This window comes from Rattus norvegicus, chromosome 3, assembly GCF_021556685.1.
Source record: "Rattus norvegicus strain SHRSP/BbbUtx chromosome 3, alternate assembly SHRSP_T2T, whole genome shotgun sequence".
Lineage (NCBI taxonomy): Eukaryota > Metazoa > Chordata > Mammalia > Rodentia > Muridae > Rattus > Rattus norvegicus.
Window position 1 is genome coordinate 61237414 of NC_141536.1, and position 20653 is coordinate 61258066.

At 40.4% G+C, this 20653-nt stretch overlaps 1 protein-coding gene across 3 annotated transcripts in view; it reads right to left on the reverse strand.

The window, feature by feature from the left end:
• Ccdc141 (coiled-coil domain containing 141) overlaps window positions 1-20653 on the reverse strand; it is a 160229-nt gene that overhangs the window by 106166 nt on the left and 33410 nt on the right. For all 3 annotated transcript variants that reach the window (XM_087651716.1, NM_001430394.1, XM_087651717.1), the window contains 3 exon segments: window positions 13342-13533; window positions 9372-9480; window positions 5082-5335 (listed from right to left, as the gene is read on the reverse strand). In XM_087651716.1, the coding sequence (XP_087507842.1) occupies window positions 5082-5335; window positions 9372-9480; window positions 13342-13533 (555 nt within the window).

Consider the following 20653-nt stretch of genomic DNA (forward strand, 5'->3'; position numbering starts at 1 on the left):
TGGTCAGACATCCATGGTCTTTGTTCTGTTTAGTCACCTCCTTTCTCTTTTTCTTAAGTGGATAGAATAATTGACAGAGCTGCCATTTTGTTAACGTATCTGTTCCCAGTCCTTATGCCCCATAAAACAAGCACAGCACAACAAGACTCTCCTCTTAAGTTTCCACCATGTTCTAGGATTATCAGATACACTGTACAGGAATATCACGTTCTTCTCCGTAACTCCCTAGCAATCTCTCCATCCAGTGTCCATGCAGCCAAGTGCAGCGCTATATCAGCTATATCATCACCTATATCACCTATATCATCTATATCACCTATATCATCTATATCATCATCTATATCATCTATGTCATCTATATCATCATCTATATCATCTATATCATCATCTATCTCATCATCTATATCATCTATATCATCTATATCACCTATATCATCTATATCATCATCTATATCATCTATATCATCTATATCATCTATATCATATCATCTACAGAACTATGAACAGAACATTTTCAGCTTTTTGGATACTACATTAACGTCTACTTAGACTGATAGCAATCAAGGCTGCACACTTAAAACTTTTATAGCTCTACCTCCTCACCGAGGGGACACTGCTTACGTCATGTTACAATCCATACAATAGACTCATCAAATTTCTTATTCTTCTCTTGACCCAAGGATATGTCTACTATTTGGTTATTTATGAAAGCCATATTAGTTGATCGCCTTTGGTTCTGCTTATGTTTTTCTGTTACACACACACACACACACACACACACACACACACACACACACACACAATGTTCATAAACATGGCTAGACTTGTGCTGGAACCAAAGTCCAGAATGGGCAGACCATATGCCAAATGCTTACCTCAATCATCTGAGTGGACAGTGCTCCCCACACTTCCAACACATGAAAATTAGTATGCAATACAGCTAGGAAAATACTGATGTTTAAAAAAACTGTAACTGAGTGCCCGTCAATGAATATGGCTACTAAGACTATAAAAGTTGTTTATTTGGCTTTACTTTTATGAGTCCAGAGTAAGTAACAAGATTGTCCTTCAGTCCGAGACCAATCTTTACCTGCTCTGGGTAGTATGGGTGTTATCTTGAACCTACACTCTCCCTCTAAGGTACAAGGACAAAAAGTGCTGTCCTGATACAGCAGTCTCTATATGCCTAGTACTGCCATAAGTACTGGACATTAAAAAAAACTTACTTGGTCATCCTAATAAGACTCCAGCCAATTACTGTTCTTATATACATTTTTAGAGATAATAGAATTTCAGAGAATTTAAATAATGGCTCAGTTACTCAGTTGATAAATGGTGCAGCCATAATTCAAACCCACCTAGCAGTCTGGCCGGAGGATGTGTGTTCTCATAAGCACGAAGCATAGTTATTATTAATTGCTCTTGCTGCTGCACTGCAGTTAGCGAGAGAAAATGTGCCATGGACCGTTTTAAGAGAACAAGTCTAACTTTGTGTTTAAGGCCATAACTATCTTACTCATCAGTGAGTTATATTTAAGCACTGTTTAGTCTTACCCAATAATTATATTAGCTTTGGCTCGTGACTGTTAGGAATGGAATACAAATGGACGATCCATCATCTTCTCCATGAATGGATCTTCTTGCTAGGCCTATGGGGCATCCAACAATGTATACCATCGGGGGGCCCCAGCGTGTGTGGTATCACTAAACCTGGGGAAGGAGTTCATGTAAGTTTAGCTGAAAAGAAAACAGAGAAACTAGTGTGTGCTATATGTTTGTGCACGCTATTGCATTTTGTTATTAGAACAACTCGCTGATTTTGTATTATTCTCAGTTTAAAGATAAGGTATCACAATGAAATACTGCTATATGTTTACTGGAAAGGCCAGTAGAATCCACTGTAGGCAGAGAAATGGAATGCAGAAATCTCCTTCATTGCTGGCAGAAAACACAGCTAACTTTGGATGGCAGGAAGCATATTCTAAGCACACTGTCCAACACATGCTCCTTGTTATTTCCTCAAACGAACTGAAATCTAACTTGACACTAAAACCTACCCATGGCTGTTTATTCACACTTGCCAGAGTCTGGAAGCAACTAAAATGTTCCTTAGCAAGTGAGTAGAGGGATAAGCAGTTGTATATGCAGACAATGGGATATCAGTCAGCCCCAGACAGACCATCGGCTATCAAGCCATGGGAAGACAGAAGAGAAACTTAATTGCTTATTACTGGGTGAAAGGTAAGTTAGCGTGAAAAGCTACATAATGTATAATTCAACCAGACAATCTAGGTAAAGGGGACCAGTGTACACAGCTGGGGAGGGAGGGATAAACTAGCAGAGCACAGAGGACTTGATGGGCAGTCAGGTTATTCTGCATTGTATTATAACGACAGACATCGGCCATTATACATCTGTCCACATTCACACAGTGTACAACACTGAGGCTGAACTTCAGTGGATACAGTACCCTAGATGATAATGATGCCTTAATGCTTGAACATCAGCGGTGCTAACGTCCTCTTCAGGTAGAGGATACGGTCGCTGGGGTGGGATGTATAGAAAATGTCTACCTTCTGCTCAATTACCCTATCAACTGAAAACTTCTCTAAAAGATGAAGGGCGTCTTTCCAAATCCAACCTCCAAAAGAGGGAGGGAGGGAGAGAAAAGAAGGGAGGGGAGGGGAGGGAAGGAAAGGGAAGGGAATGGAGGAGAGGAGAGTAAGAGAAGGAGGGGGTAGAGGGAAGGGAGGGGAGGGAAGGGAAGGGAAGGGAAGGGAAGAGAGTAGGAGAGGGAGGGGGTATAGGGAAGGGAGGGGAGGGGAAGGAAACCTACCATATTTGGTTGTAGCTATCACCAAACATCTCAGTTTCCCAAGGACGTCAAGATACCTCAACTTTCCTTCAGTATGTAATTGAGCTAGTATATTTTCACTTAGAACTTTTTGATTCTGGTTTTTTTTTTCTTATACTGCAGGAACTGAAGTGACTGATTAGTTTAGCAGCAGTGAAGTGGGAAGGCAAAATTACCATCTCAAAAATAAGAAATAAATAAAGCCTACTGTAACTATGTTTCCACCTTTGGAGCGATTGTTCTTGCTTAGCAAAATTCTCTTAGACGTGTCTTTCCTTGGGAGAGGAAGGGTCTCTGGGTTAACACAAATGAACGACAATCTCCTATACATGACAGTGAGAGGACTTTTGAGTCCATCTTGGAAACATCAGAGTTAAGGGTTTGAACGGTGAACCTAAGAAGAAAAGGATCACTGAGAAATTCCCTTACAAAGGCGGTCACTCTGGGAACATGGCGGCAGGTCAGGATTAAGAGAGAACTGGATGCCAGAGAAGCTAAATTGGGAATAGGGGAGCAGGAAGGGTGAAGGAAGAGCATGTGTTGTAATGGGCCTGCTTGTGATGCAGAAGACAAAGAACTCAGGAGCATTTGTTTAATGAACAGTTTTGAGCACATGCTTATCTTGGTAAACCCCCCACTGTCAGTGAAAGACGACGGTGCTCCATGGCCGCACCCTGACTGACACATGTGTGAAGGTGGGATGGGGGATAAAGATGGGCTCAGGAAATGAGGAACAGGCAGTAGAGCATTAGAAGTAGGTGGGAGCCAGCAGGAGATGCTGGAAGAGGAAGCTTACAGAGAAGGTGAGCCTGTAAGAGAAGGTAACAGGATGCAAGTAGAATATATGGCCGGAGGGGTCTGTACTGGGTCTCTAACCTGTGGTAGCTTCGGCAAGAGGCTCGCCTGATTAATGGAGCAATGCGAACCTTCATATCCCACTGGACTTTCAATTGGACCTGTCATTATTCACTTATAACTCTCTCATCATACGGTCTCACACCTCTCAAGTGACAACAATTTCACATGCTGGGGCACACCTTGCAAATTCTGGTGACATTTTAGATGTCCTGAGAGTATTCTACTCAAAGGAGGGTGGCAGACCTTAGAGATTCTGCTTCCTAGTGTTCCCCCGACACTCTCCTCCAGAGTGAGAGTTACCCACCACCAAATATCAAAGACTAAGAGGTAAAGTGACCCTGACTTTTGTTGTGTGTATCTTTACAGATACACTTAGAGAACAGCAAATAGCAGCTCCTCCATAAGAAAAATATAAATGTTACATGTTAAATCTCACTTATAGCCTGTCATAAGAACCAAATTCTCCTGGTCACACATATCCTTCTAGCTGTATGTCTGTCTTCTAGTTTGCATTATAAAAGTAGAAAACATAGAAAGAACCCTCTCCTATGCATCCTGACCAGGAGGGCAGCCTCCATATGATTGCTGCCACTGAATCTATACATCTGTGAGCATGGGATTGGAGCAAACAGAAATGTTGCAGTAAACACACCAGCCATTAGATCAGGGCCTTTGGCCACTATAACTTTGAAATGATTACGGTATATCTACAGTCTGAATAATGAGCTCTCTTGAGTCTGCAAACCCACGGAGTTCTAAACTCCTATAACCACAAACATCCAGACACCGAGCAAAGCTCTGCCTTTTCCCACTGGGATGGGACCCGTCTTCCAGGAAAGCTCACTCTATTTTGCACTTACAGATTGGTTTCAATGGCACCAGCAGCAACTGAGCACAATTCGGTGCATCTTTCTGACTCCCAGGAAATCATAATTCATACTTCAGAATTAAAAAAAATGGGGGGCTGGGGATTTAGCTCAGTGGTAGAGCGCCTACCTAGGAAGCACAAGGCCCTGGGTTCAGTCCCCAGCTCCGAAAAAAAGAACCAAAAAAAAAAAATGGAAAGCCCCAAAGTAATGATCTAGAGGGGAGATTACAAGCTCAGTGATAGAACACTTATTTTCAAATGTTCACCTAGACATTCCTCCATTTGCGGTGTTAACACAATAAGGAAAGGGAGATGGGACTCTTCATTTTCATATGCATACTTACTTGGGAAGGCTTCACAGTACATAGGAGAAAATGCTCTTAGGCTAGCCGCTAACACATGCTACCATGGCAATTGCGATACCAGTTCAGATCATCACCAGGCCATAGAATAACTAACTGGCCAAGACCGAGATTTCACCCCACGTCCAGTTATGTTTACCTGGCTTTCTTGTTGGTCCCACAGACATAACTGCAGAACCCGAGACAACTCCTGCCTCTGTTGCTGCAAGTGCTTGTCCAGCTGCCTTCTCCTGTCTTGCAGAAGTTCAAGGAGGCTGTCGATCTTCAGACAACTGCTCTGAGCTCCCTGGATGAGCTCAGAATTCACAGGAGATCCATCACACTTGAATTTTTCTATGAAGTCAGTGAGTTGTTGGCTTTTGTTTAAAAGGACTAGAGATCGTTCTAAGAGTTCTAGAAGAAAGTCGGAAAGAAAAAAAATACAGTAGTGAACACCTGTGCAGTTGTTTCTGTGTGCCTCACTATGTGTAAATAGCATGCTAATGAGAAGATACATTGAAAAGAAAGTAAATGTCTAAATATTTTAAATGCTTTACAATTTTTTTGTCTTTTTTAATCCCATGTGATCAAACACATGTGTCTGTCAAATGGATCACCAGTTAACAACTTCTATAGTGATTGTACTGTATACTGTAGAATGGGGATTTAAATCCTAAGAACTGAAGGATCCCCTGGAGGAGAGGGTACTGAGAGGTAGGTAGGATTGAGAGCAGTGCTTTGAAGATCTATACACCAGCATCGGTGGAAGAAACAGCTTAGAGTATGTCCACTTTTTTACAAGCCAGGAGTAGGAATTCTCTGACACATGCTTTCCCTTATCTGGCCATCTATGATTTTTCTATTTTACACACCCATCTCACTTTCTTTATGTCACTTCTCTCCATCTCATGATCCAATGTGTCACCTGCTGCCTGGACTTGTGCAACCCTCTCTTGACTGCATCCCCCACCCTAACCCACTCATCCATTTTTCACACTTAGCCACAGAGATCCTTTCAAATATGCTTTGTGATTAGTGCTATTTTTCCCAATCCTTCCTCAAGGGAGGAGGAAGGCTCCTGAGACTCAGGAAACTATAGTACTTATGAGGCACAGGAACTTCACTAAACTTACAAGACCCAAGTGCTCTAAAGTCATAAGATCTACAACATTCCTGGGGGTGGAATGTTTACATGAACTGTAAATATTTATTGGGCAAGAGTCCTTTCAGTAAATCTGTCTGCAAATTCAGCAGAAAGCTGTTAGGCATGTAGCTTTTACAAGTCATGACCCTGGTGAGGTGGCTTCCCTGGTTCTGAGTCAGCCATGCTCCCGTAAGTTACCCCAATAGACTTATCATTTCACCAAGCTAAATGTATGAGTGTTTCCTTTAGTCTGTGATTAGTGCCCCATCTAAGATAAGAGGCATTTGTCCCAGGAGATGTCTCTCTTTTCTCTCCTACTCCATCTTCTTCTACCTATTTCTATCTCCGTCCCCCATTTCTCTCTTCCCTTTGCGATGCCAACCTCCAACTTTTTCCTGTCGTCCTCTCTCACCTACAGCTTTATTGCTTTAAGATGGAGGGCTAGCTCCTTTAAAGTAGATTATCACATCTGGCACAACCTAATTTCTAGTTTCCTTTCCAAAAGGCTCCATCTTACCTCTGTAAATTCTTCACACATTTATGCTTCCCCCTGCCTCTATATTCTCGCCTATTTCCTCTGTCAAGAATGTCATTTACCTTAACTCTCTTCCTCACACCACTATTCTATGCATATTCAGGCCTGTCAGTTGTCAGTTCCTCAAAGAATAAACTCAACCAAATACTCCTATTAACCACTTCCATAGCACAACATTACTTTCTTTCATAGCTCTTGTCTTGGCTGTAATATTCAGCTAATAACTGCCCTTGTTACTGATTCTAGTACAGTATAATGGCAGGACCCTGGGTTCCTCATCAAGAACTGCTCAGAAACATTCTTCTATATCATTGAATTCAAAACAGAAGATGGGAAAGTAATCAGCAAACTGTTCTCTCGAAAAAGTCTAACAAGACAATGTTAGCTCAAAAGGAGAGAAGATGGGTGAGGCCATGTTAGTCTTCAGCTATCTAAAGCATTGTACCCTGATGGAACATTCTGGAACATTCTGAAAGGCAGAAACCTCAACCCAGTCATCTTGTTCTGACACAATGGGACACAGTGATCACACAAGTGAAGCTAAATGAAGAAAAGGGAAGTTGGAGATAAGTTTCATCATAGCTCTCAGTTATATTTTGCTATCAATACTTATACTTTATACAACTCAATTGCTCAGCAACTCACAAATTTGCTAGAACTGCTAACTCACACTTTATTCCCATAAATTTAATGATGATGATAGGTACAAAGCCCTTGCCTAGCAATCAGAAATTTTATGCATTAATGTGCACTTCAAATTATATCATCTTAATCACATCCCACTGAACGGGCTGATTAGTCTAAATCCCATCTTATAAAAACAAAGCTCTTGAAGCCACCACTGGGCATTATTCATTAGGATCCAGTCCTTTTGATCACTGCCCCCTACAATCTTTCAGTATCACACAGAGAGGCTTAAAACTATGCCAAGATTCATGCCACCAAAGACAAAGTATGCTTCCTGTGTTCAGCTAGCATTTCATCCATCTTGTCAACCCTAGATGATGCTCAGTAGACTCTCAAAGGTTACACTGAGAAGTGAGACACGGGTCCATTGTCAGGACAGCAGAGCCTCAGGCTTCCAAATAAAAACAGGGTGCATCTGTGTCAGCTGGCTTCTTTGTGGCACAGACCCCATGAAATCTGAAGATACCAGCAAGTGCAGAAAAAGGAATATTAAACAGTCTCCTCTTCAACACCACATATTTATGGGAAAGTCCCCACTTCCATGGGGTAAAGTTACTTCGCTTCCAGTGAGTGAAGTTGTGTGAGAATCACACTGGCTGGGTGAGATTGAGTTGAGGCCACAGAACCCATCTTGGTCACTGGACCTGAGTCTCTCCAGCCTCCTACCAGGAATGTTAAGTGATTCAGCTTAGCCTCAGGGGACCCAGGGAGATAACTGCTGCCTTGTCAAAACAGCCAGCTGATGCTTTAGTGCTGAGTCTACTGTTACTGTTTATATCTCTCAGTGACAGGTGTGACAGAGAAATCACCAGAGAAACACATCTAGGCATTTGGTAGGCTGCCATAAAAATTTACACTGGAAAGACAGAGTTATTAATCACTTTATTATGGGAAATTTGTAGCAAGCAATTAATAATGAAGAACTATTTTATAGAGAGTTGGAGAGCAATATGCAGTATGCACGTATGTGTGTGTGTGTTTGTGTGTATGTGTGTGTATGTGTGTGTGTGCGTGGATGCACACTCACACGCAAGAGAGAGACAGACAGATGACAGAAAGAGACAGAGAGACAGAGAACGAAAGAACAAGAGAGAGACAGACAGAGAGAGACAGAGAGAATGAGAGAGAGAGGGAGAGAGAGACAGAGAGAGACAGAGAGAATGAGAGAGAGAGGGAGAGAGAGACAGAGAGAGACAGAGAGAATGAGAGAGAGAGGGAGAGAGAGACAGAGACAGAGACAGAGGAGAGTGCACTGTGTCTTTAAAAAAATCACTTTATTGCTTTGTTCCTTTTCCAGCATGGCCAAACTTTTGGGGATCAAATCAAGTTAAAAGTGACAAATATCGACTACATGGAGTCTTTGTAAAAGTCAAAATAAAATGGAACAAACACTAACAATGAAATAAAAATTTGTGATAAATCTACGAAGGCATTTTACTTAGGCCCATTAACAGATTATGATACATTTTTTTAAAAAGAAAAGGAGCCTTCTCCAAACCATTTATCTACATTATTTTCATAGGTGACACCTCCTCTCCACGGAGCCCGAGTCTTGTGGTGAAGACCTGGAATGTAAACTGTGCTTTGACAACTCAGTTATACTTCTAGACACTCTGAGAGTCCAAAGCACTCTGCCTAGTGTTTTATCGGACTTTCCATCCACATTCTTTTTCACTGAAATGATGAAAAGAGGAACTTTTTAGGCTGATGTTTAAAGGTTGGTCTGCATTTATCTACCCTTAGAAGGAACGGTTACCGAATTCAGCCAGTGAGTAGAGCTTAAGGATCCTGTGCACCTTGAGAGATGCTGGGGATAGAGGGACACAGCAGCCTCTGTCCTTGTGGATGAAGCTCTAGCAGGCCCAGGAACTTTCCCCGGGCCCTCTCTACCTCCCCTGCAGTCACCTACAACTAGTGCTTCCTTTCAGAAGGTGGCCAAAAGCAAAGCTCTGTTCACCCTTTCTTGGAACAAACAAAAGTATGACAGTAGGAAAACCCCAAATACCGCCATTCATAAGAATCATATATTAACATTTTTGGAAATCTGCAAGAGCTGAGACGAAGGGGGAACCCGTATTTCTTGCCTTTGGCGTGTCGGTCATGAAGCAGAAGAAGTGACTGTAAGGCTTCGGCACTCTCAAACTCGTGAGGATTCTGCAGAAAATCTTCAGCTTGGTCTATTTTTATAGCAAACTATGGAAAGAGCACAGGGAAAGACATGAAAATGATTTTTAAAAAGCTAGCAGAATGCTTTATTATACTTATGGATCTCATATACCAATGACCTAGATGACTCAATATGAGAGGGGGGGCACATGTTAGTATTTTCTAATCTAGATTATTGTGAAAGTATTTACATTTTCTAATCATACGAAATGCCACAGTTTCTCCTCCATTTCCCCTTTGTAACTAGAAACACATCATATACCCCAATAAACAATCTTCAAATATCTAGTACATTTTCACCCCGAATTACCTTATAAAGATATTATATAGGAAAGATTATATAGAGATTATATCTTCCCTATAGCCATAACTTCAGTAACTATCAATATTCTAAGATAGTTCTCAAAGAATAGCCAGAAAACTTACTGACAAAAATCGACAAAAGGTTGGCTAACAAATACTCTATAAAATCAAAGTAAATCTAACTTTGCTCAGAGAAAAATCTACTTAAATATTGTGATTTCCCCCCCCCTCTGTGTGTTTAAGCTTAGATATAAACTATAGATGTTTCTGAATAGCAGTCTAATGTTCGTGAAGAAAACACGCGTGCACACACACAGACACACGTGTAAAGGGAGAAGAGATGGAGGACGAAAACAAATCGATTTAAAATGAAATTTAATATAAAAGTACATAATAAACTTTAAAATAAAATGAATTCATTTCATAAGAAGGAATGCTGCAGGGGATGAGAGAAGAGGCGAGCTTTAATCTTTGAAGCTGTAACTGGCAACTCTACTTGAAGTTGTGTCCATGGTATTTGTGCCTTATTTGTGTGACTAAATCACGAATGAAAACTGGAGACTTTCTCCACGTCAAGGACAGTGTATAACACACACACGCTGACCAATACGATCAACTTCATTTTCAAAAACATTTTTCTTAAGTAAATTTGAGATAACTCAGGGAGATAATCTTAAACATAAATTTTAGGTGGGGCAAAGTAGAGGTAATTATTCTATTGCAATGTCCCCATGCTGGGACACGTATTTACATACAGGCCATATGTTTTTACACCAAGGTTCAGTAGAAGTTATTATAATTCATAAAGAGCCTGGTAAAATGTCCACCTTTGGATATGGTTTAGAACAAAACAATCAAGGCAAAGTATCCATGAGAAAGACAAAGAAGCCGCCCACTGCACTAGACTTCCTGTTTTGCTTTCTTTAAAGTACCGTCTTTGAATTTGGTGGTATTTGATATTTTATGAGACAAGTTGACTAAGAGGATGTATCACACTTTGAGTACTATAGCAGCTTCAGAAAATGCAGTTCTAAGTGGTATGGAATGAGGAGAGGCGCTGCTGGGCACGTCACTTTGAAAAGCACCCAAGGCCTCTGCCGTCTTGTATGTCAGGCCACTGGCCACTGTCACTCAGGTGCATTGTTCCCAGACACAGCAGTGTTTGAGAAGACGCCCATCTGACAGTTAAGCTCGTGAGTCAGATGCTATCCTATCCTATAATAGCCACCGCAGCTCACCCTAACTTCTCTTCCAACTCTAAAGAACTCTGGTGTGATTAAACTTACAGGGGATCACACGCACACAAGCTCTCCGTCTCTCATTCATCCGGTTTTTTAAAGATATTATTCCAAGAGAATCTTCAAAAGAAGAACCCCTGTAGGTTATCTGCTGTTTTCCAGAAGAACAGTACAGAAGACTTACAGCCATGGTGTAGTTTATATTTCTATTTCAGATTCTTTACTCAAAATTGGTAAAACCGAAACAAAAACAATGGTCTGAAATTCCTCGACCTCCTATTAACTCTTATCTTGTGGGTTATTTTTCCCTGTCTCTTTCTGATGCTTGTCCAGAGTAGGAATGGTAATGGGGACTTCAACAAGAACTAAAATTAATTTCCTCATCCTTCTTGATCATTGGTGAAAACTGCTTTGCCATAGAGAAGCCGCCCGCAGATTATGAAGGACTCCGCCCTCCACTCAGTCTGAGCGGTTTGCGGAATGGGAAGCTCGATAATACCGACATATTTCATTATTTCCCTAGACCCAATGAAAGCTCACTTGAGTGGACGGATAACAGTGCCCAGTTGATCTGGTTCGATTTAGTGTCTCCTTCTACTCCTTGCAGTATCTGGAAGTTATTTCTACATCACGGAGAAAATTAGCTATCATTAACTCTAAACCACACCGAGAAACAAATACTGAGCCCGACATTAGGAAAAGACGATTTGCCGATCTCAAGAGTGCTGAGTTTCAAAGACGGTGACATTTACTCCCCTCCCACAAAGATGGAATGACTCCGCTAGAGCTGTAATTTGGCTTCTGTGAGCATATTTCAGCTGGCTTATTTCTTCTTTCAAGAAAGGAGACCATATATTGAATTTTCCCCGAAGACGGTCTATAAAACGAGTAGCGCTTCAGCATGGCGCTGTGGCGTGTGTCCTAAGAGCTACAGTGCGGGTTTTGTTCCTCTTCTAAATCAGTTCGTGGAGCATCTTGTCCACCTCAAATTTGAGGCTCTGTGACTAATCTCTTTACCTTTGTAATTCTGGATTTAACGCCTGACTTTCCCTTCTAAGAACATCTTGATTTGCAAAGTTAGTGTTTTATCTTAACCAAGTAGCAGTCGCACAACAAGATGTTGCCACCACTGACAGAGGAGTTAAAAATGTGAAGTTTCCAGTAATTGTCTGGCACAAAATATATATCTTCTGAAAAAATAGGGGGAATCTCACATTTTAAAATTAATAACCTCCACGAAGAAAAAAATGTAAAAAAAAATAAGAAAAATTACAGAAGGGTTCAGTGGCCATTCATCTATGTTGGAACATAATGCAGGAATGAAGTTGTGTGTGTGGAGAATTCTAAGTGCTTGTGAGAAAACAAGACAAGAGTCTTCTGACCTTGGTCTCTTCAAAGCACAGAATTGCTCTTGGAATGTGTTTTCCTGCTCCTACCCAGTGTAGCAGAATTTACTTCAGCTGTTGTCGTTCGTGTGCCTCTGAAAACCATGTTTTCGCAGTGCAGCTTGTCCTTGTGATTGGACGCTTTGCTTAAGTGATGCCTCTTAACCTGCGGTGTGTAACTTGTCAGACGCTCTGAGTAAGGTTGGTTATTGCATGAGATTGAATCTGCCTCATTTTTAAGCTCTGTTTCCCCCAGGTTCATGCGGCCAACTAGAGCCAGAAACAATCTGAAGTTCAGGACCTTTTTCTTCCTTTCCTTGTATTTTAATGGGTTTAAACTTTTAGAACAGCGCCTATATTCCTCAGGAAAATACTCTAAGATGAGATATTTACAAGCCAAACATTCTATGGAATATTGTGAAATTTTTTTTAATCCTCTGACTTTTAGCCAATAAAAATCCTCCACACTGCCATTCCCCAATAATTGTATGGTAATAGCATTTGGATTCTAAACTATATTATATTGCTCTCTTCTAAAGAAGGAATTATATCAAAGTGACATGTGTAAGAGTTCTGCATTTACTTAACTAACTATATGACTGATAATCTATATTTAAAGTATTAATTTTGGGGTTGGGGATTTAGCTCAGTGGTAGAGCGCTTGCCTAGCAAGCTCAAGGCCCTGGGTTCGGTCCTCAGCTCTGAAAAAAAAGTATTAATTTTATTTATACTTTATATATTATACAATACATATATGTATATATTTTATGCAACATATACAATGCATATATGTGTGTATATATTATATTATGCTATATATACATTACAAAATGTATTGTCTACATATCCTTTATCCTGCCATCTTAAACGTGTGTGACATTTGTTTTAGCTTGTCAAACATTTCTGAGCGTGCTGATTGTCTGCATTGCTACGGAGTAGCAAATGCTTTCTGAAACACGTACCTCCAAGGCGCTTTGAAAAAACTCAGATGTCAGTCCGAGGAGCTCCCTTCTTCTTTCAAGCATGGAGACCAGGGTGGCCCATGCTTCGCCCAGAGTCTGGGCCATGGCATCGTATACCTCACTTTGCTCCTTGTTTGCTTCAGCCGTCCTGTCTGCTTCCTGTAAGAGTCCCCACACACGATCTTCCAAGGCCTAAGACCATGAAAACGACATATATGAGTCAGTGTGAAAAGAAAGGACCACATTTTAAGCCCAGATTCCTGAAACCTTATGTGATCCAGGAAAGTCTAGTAGATAATTAATAATTGATAAATGCAAATCATATTTGATGAGGAGGTTCATTATTCCCTCCTGTTTCCAAGTGAAGATTTCTGCTCTTATGCCTACAAGTTCTATAAATTTTATATTTTTCCTGATCTCTAAGTTCCTCTGAAAATCTTTACCAAAACTTGATTCAACAACTTCCTCAAATTCAAAATGTCTGAATCTCCTCACACCGCCATTGCCATGTTTAACTGGACTACCCAGAAGAGGCGCTTGTAAGAGACAGCCTTCATTTCTCTCCTCCTGTTCTCCAGTTCCCTTCTATTCCAAGACCTAGTCAGTCACATAGCCTGCTTCCTACAAAGCCTTTCCTTCCCTGCTTCTACCTCATGCCTCAGTTTCTTCCTTTGTTTGTCCTCATGCTCCTGCTGCAGATAAAATTCAGTCATAGCCCAGCAAATCAAGCCTCAGGACATGATTTTACTTCTATTCAGGAATCCTCTCCTTTACAGATAATTATCCCTAACTCATCCTAGACGTCTCTTCCCTGTAGTCACACATCTCTCCTTATTCCACCCATGGTGCGCTTGTCCAAACAGTTTTTCCCCCATTGGTCAAGACACCAGAGTTGTGAATCTTCCCAGACCCTCGACTGTCTCTCTTGAATGAATTTAGGGCCTTAACCTTTTAAAACTACCTTCAGGTGTATAGCAACCATAACTGTTTCTTCTGATTGTAAAATTAACATACAGGTATTCTTCACCTTGCAACAGTGTTATACTAGGGCCCAGAATCTGAGCGAACACTTCTACATCTCATCAGCACTGGGAAGACTTAGGCGGGAAATAATGAAAAATGAACACATGAAGGTAGGATATGGAGGAGTGGGAGGAGATATGGCCAAAATACACTGAAATTGTATGTGGCATTACCAAGGATAATATTAGAGGAAAATGTTTAAGATTTTATTTCTATGTTTTTAAAAACTGCAAAAGTGAAAGTTCAGTGATCACAAATAAAGTTCTATTGGAATGCAGCCACGATCATTTCTGAATTTATGGCTATTTTCATGTCACAAAAGCAGAGTTTAGAGAATTGCAATTCAAAGGGTAAGATCATCAACAAGGCCTAAAATAGTCCCCATTTAACTCTTAAACAGGACAAAACACATAATATTACTCTATGACCTTTAACGGAAAAGAAATAGTAGGAAAATATCCTTTTAGTGCCAAATGTAACATCGTATGCAGCGCCATGATTTATTACTACTCTCATATGGTTAAACTCCAAATCTGGTTTCCATCTTTACTGGGAAGTGTCGGGTTGAGTTCATTCCAATAATCTCTCCATCTAACTCCTTGCTCTCCTCATCTATAAATCTGTGAAGTGCTCTTATTTCCACAAACTAAATTCTTGATAATGGGTAGATTTGGTGGGCCATCAACACTTCAAGGAAACTGATAAAGGCACTAACCTGTTCTCCAGAAGATTCGCACCAACCAGTGACAATAGATTTCAATTTGCTCTTTACTCACCGCAGTGACCACCAACTAACAGAACAGGGACCTTTTGTTTTATGCAATTCCTAGCGTGCACCACAGTGGGAAAGTCAGGCTGAGTTGTGGGACTATCCATGCAGCCGCCAACCTCCAAACTAGAGCAATCCAGTTCTTCAATCGGAAGAACTTGGGAACTCAGACAGTTGTGGACCCTCAGTACTTTAAGCCATTCTTAGAAAGCCAAGCTTTTCTCTTCCATTGCTCTGTTGTAAAACTGAAGCGCAAGTGTAAGTGGACGCATTGGATCGTAACAGCCTATAGCATTTCATGATAAGCATCCAAAAGGTGAAATTACCGGAGGTACCCATGGGTCTTCTGGCATGACATTTGTGGATTCTCAGGGAACTAGGAAGCACAGTTTGAGAACAATGCAGGAGAAGAGTTATCCTAAGAGAAAGAGTGGGGTGGGGGTGCTGGCAACGTCAACAGGCTTATATTAGATGTTAAGGATCTTCACAAAGAAACTTTTCAGCCCTCCAGATGTGTGTTCACTGGTGGGAGGTAAGAGGAGGAAGCTTCACAGAGTTGAATGGACTGAATAAAGAAGTCAGAAAGCCTCCTAGGAAATGGGAAAAACTACAGGGAAAATACAAGAGCTGGGAAGATACAGGACAGTTTCTGGGAAGCACCGCAGACACATTGCAAAGGTACATCACAACTACAAAGGGTCATGATATACTTCCTGAGGAATCTCAACAGATAGGAAGTCTATTCCTACAATAGCAAATGGCGAGATAATCTGACTGGTGTGTCCGTTTAGTTTGGAAAATAGCATAAAGGTCTTTTTCTTCAGCACAGAAAACAACATGAAATTGCCCTGATATCTCCCCCTTTCTATTTTAAAAATTCATTTATGAATTTATTTTTTTCTTATGATGTGCAGAAAAAAATTCACATGAAGAAAAGTTTGAAGTAATCCTATTTCTCATGTATGAAGATAGTCCTTTTTGAATGACAACAACAAAAACACAGTTATCTCTCCAGAGGCTGAGAACATTTTTCCTTTGGACACAGTGAGAAGCAATATGTCAAGCCTCTTTTGATTTATAGCAGGCATTCTACATAACACCATGACTCAGAGTTAGACTTAGGGCTAGGAGTGTATCTTGGTGCTAGAGCACACACATGACCTTAAGTGCCACAAACCAGCACCAAGGCCTACAGGCTGACTCTGCCACTTTGCAAACCCTGCACATTTCATAAACCAGTTTTTCTCAGCATGTTTCAATCTCAGACAATATTGATCTTGTAAAGTTATGAAGACTAAATGAGTGATCTATGTGAGTCCCTATGGTAGCACCTGACAGATATTAACAGTCAATAGATTTTAGATGGTACTTTAATTTCCTTTATATTCATGTATACCTTCTCATTAATATTGACTATTATTATTCACTTATAAAACAAATGAATGGAGAACATACTGTAAACTGGTAAGGATAAATTAAAACTATTATACCCATAATTAGGAAACAAAAGGCTATGTATGATCTGAAGGGCTGATAATGAATACCCATAAGTGATTTCAGAAATAATACTTGAAAATATAAGACAATATATTTTGAGTTTAAGCATCAATGATCCACTTTTTAAAAACTATGTACCAAAACATATCTCTGAAATTTTTTTCAAAAACATGATTTAATCATCTATTTTGTTCTTTATTTTTTCACTAATTATCTACAATAAGATGATTACTTTATGTATAAATACAAATGCATTCTCTATGGTGATATGGTTATTTCATGTATAAAAATAACTCCATAACCTATTTTCATATGGACAGTAAAATACTTATTATGTAAAAGTAAAATATACAAATGTAGCCAATGATGAGTTGTGAAAAGTTTAAATCATATTTGGATTTCAAGGTAAATCCAACAGCAACATAAAATTTGGATGGCGACTTTCGGAGATCTGTGTGTGGGAATAGAGTACTTCATCTGGGACATGCAGTTCATCTGGACTGAAGACTGTAGCAAGGACTAGGGTAACATGCACAAGTTCCTTTTGATCCATGTCTAGGGCCTCCCTTTTCCAATGAAGGTGAACAAGAGGAAGCAGATGTAATTATTGCTGATGCAAAATTCTCAATCAATTTTTGTAGTCATCTTTTGCTGGTTCTTCTAAACATCAATAATCTTCCTAATACACCTGTTTAAAGATAGGCACAGCCCCCAGTTGAGGGATGGGGTCACCCAACCATCTCAAAAATTTTAACCCAGAATTGTTCCTATCTAAAGGAAATGCAGAGACAAAAAAAAAAAAAAATGGAGCAGAGACTGCCCCACCTAGGGATCCATCCTACCTGCAGATACCAAACCCACACACAATTGCTGATTTCCGGAAGTGCTTGCTGACAGGAGCCTGGTAAGGCTGTCTTCTGAGAGGTTTTGCCAGAGCTTGACTAATACGGATGCAGATGTACACAGCCAAACATTGGACTGAGCCCAGGGACCCCATTGAAAGAGTTAGGGGAAGGACTGAAGGAGCTGAAGGGGTTTGCAATACCATAGGAAGAATAATATCAACCAACCAGACCCTCAAGCTTCCAGGGACTAAACTACCCACCAAATACACATGAAGGGACCAGTGGCTCCAGCTGCATATGTAGCAGAGGATGTCTTTATCTGGCATCAATGGGAGGAGAGGCCTTGGTCCTGTGGAGGCTTAATGCCCCAGCATATGGGGGTGCTACAGCAATGAGGCAGGAATGAGGGGGGGGTGCTGGAGGAGCATCTCATAGAGGCAGGGGGAGAGGGATGGGGATTTGTGGAGGGGAAACTGGAAAGTGGAACATTTCAAATGTAAATAAATAACCAATAATTAAAATGTCTGTTTAAAATCCCACCATACAGTACTTGTAAATGAGCACACTGAAACAGTGCTAGCCCTTTGGTGACAGGTGAACTATCTCTGTTTGAGTTAAGTGGTGTCCAGTTAACTGTCACTCTGGCTGTATTGCCAAGTGTCACTTGTTATCAATCAGAACATGTCAGGATCAGGATGAGGATGCCATTTGAACGTTCTATTTTTTGGATATATCTGGATAATGATTTTCTGAAGTTTTATGTAACCACATCTTATATTTTCTGTCAAGCAATTCAAAACACCTCCTAAGTAAAGAAAATGGTCTAAAAACACAGACACAAAACCCCTTCATCCCTTAAAACACCTTTTGACTTGAGAGTTTTCAAATTCTGAAACTAATTTGGGATCGTAGAAGTGTTCTATTCAAACAGTTGGGAATGCCTGTAGTCTTCTCACCCACACACGATTGGTGGTGATTACTCAAAATTTTGAGCATTTGCGATAATAAAGTTATTTTTTAAAGTAAATGGATTTGCTCTACTCCATAAGCACTTATTCACAGGTGTTCTTGTGAATATAATTTGAACAAATATTTCAGTGAATATAAGAAGGATAGAAAAATCTCAACACAGCAAATTAATAATATTCAATGACCAAAAATGTATTGAATATATACAATTCAGGAATAAAAGACAGAGCAGGTTAAACCAAAACAAGGATATGTCTAGGGGTCTGCATTTGTAATCTATTTGTGTAAAAACCACATGTAACAGGGCAATGAGAATTCTTATGCACTTTAAAGAGCCTCTGTCCCCCTAAGTAACAAATAACAGTCCAAGAAATATGGGATCTGTGCTTCACTAGCCCACCCTGCTTCAAGTCTGTGTGTATTTCCTAACATGGCAGAAGCCAATTCCCTGGACTCCTCTGTCTGTTCCTACCTTCCAGAGAATAAGGCAAAGCCATATTCTTTTGTCTATAACCTCAATGAAGACTCTTTCTGCCAGGCCTGAGGGAGAAGCCACACTGGATGTCACCCCAGGCATCAGCTAGCTCAGACAGCCATTCCTGAAGCCTCCCTTTGAGGCTCTGAGCTGGAGAGAGGGGCCTGGACCTGGAATGATGCCCATAGCATCCTCCCCTCTCCTTCCTCTAACAATACCCTGCCTGGAAATTTCCACAAAGCCTTGAACATAGGTCACTTGTTCAATGGAGGTAGTATTGTTTAATATATCATGGATAGGAATCTGTTGTTCACATCAATAGAGAGAGGGAGGGGGTGAAGAAAATAAGCTAAATTAACAACTTTGGAGGTTTCTGCTCAATGGTATCCCATTACTGAATAAAACTAATAGATGGGAAATAAAGTTTCATTCAAAGTGTCCAAAGAGTGTTTCAACACATCACTCTACAAACACTGGCACGGAGGCAGTCAGCACCCACCCACAATGTTGACTAGGTGGCTTCTATGGTCTTGTTTAATTCTACAGCTCATAGCCACAGATCCACTAGAGTCCTTGTTTGCTGGGTACATTTGCAAGGCACAAGAACTAGCAGAGTCTACCTTTGTATGTGGAACATTTCTCACAAGGGTTTAAAGTTAGATCTTACGTTAGTGAGAAGCCTATAATATTCATAATTTTACTCAAAGGCCAGACAACATTCATTCTTCATACATTGAAGAAAGACATTTTCTTCATTCTTCAGGTCTATTCAGGCAATAATTTACTTTGCCTTTGACTTTTCTCTTCCTTCCATAGACAGAAAAACACAACTGGCAAATTAACTCATTATAGAAAGTGTCTGTTTATGTTCCCTTCCCTTTCCTTCCTCGTTCCCTCCTCTTCCTCCTTCTCTTTCCCTGCCTCCCCGTCACTTGTTTTGACAAAAACTATTCCTTTTCTTCCCTGTCAACAGAACAGAACCCTCTTGTATGTGAAGGATGCAGGAGAGATGATGATAGCCACCCCCCTCACCTTCACCCACCGACAGGAGAAGCCAGTGGCATTGGCTTAGCTCATACATAAGTCGACCAGCTTGTGGATTAAAACATAATTGATTCAGAAAATAAAATGATAATAAAATGAAAAATAACAATTTAAAAATTCCTGGGAAATCCAGTTCCACAGAGCCCTTTATGACAAGGTTATTCGCAATGGTCAGTTCCTGTGCCACTGAATTGGAGGAGGTTGGTGGCCATCCTACTAACCACGAGTAGAACTTACCCAGAAGTCAGAGACCCAGAGCCTTGACAACAGCACACATCCATGGTGTCTATGTAAGATTTGTACTCTATGATATTTGAGGATCAAAACAAATCAAAAGCAAGCAAACAAAACAAGAAAAAATGTGATTTTTTAAAGAATAATAAGAACTTTGCTTTGACATTTCTAATGAGATATGAACTAAGGACATGAAATCATACCATCCCTTCTTCTGCCAACTCGAAAAAGGAAATATTTTAAATCATTTATTTCCAAAAATATTTGAGACAAATATCATGGAATAAATGTCAAGTTGAGCCTCAAATGATTGCACTTATCTTTGTTGTTTAATGCAGGTCTGGTTAACTGCAATCGCTATCTGTGCCTGCTGTCACTTAGATTATTTGTCATAGCCACACCACAGTGATAAATGACAAAGGGAATATGTTTCCTGAGTTTAAACTATAAACTCTG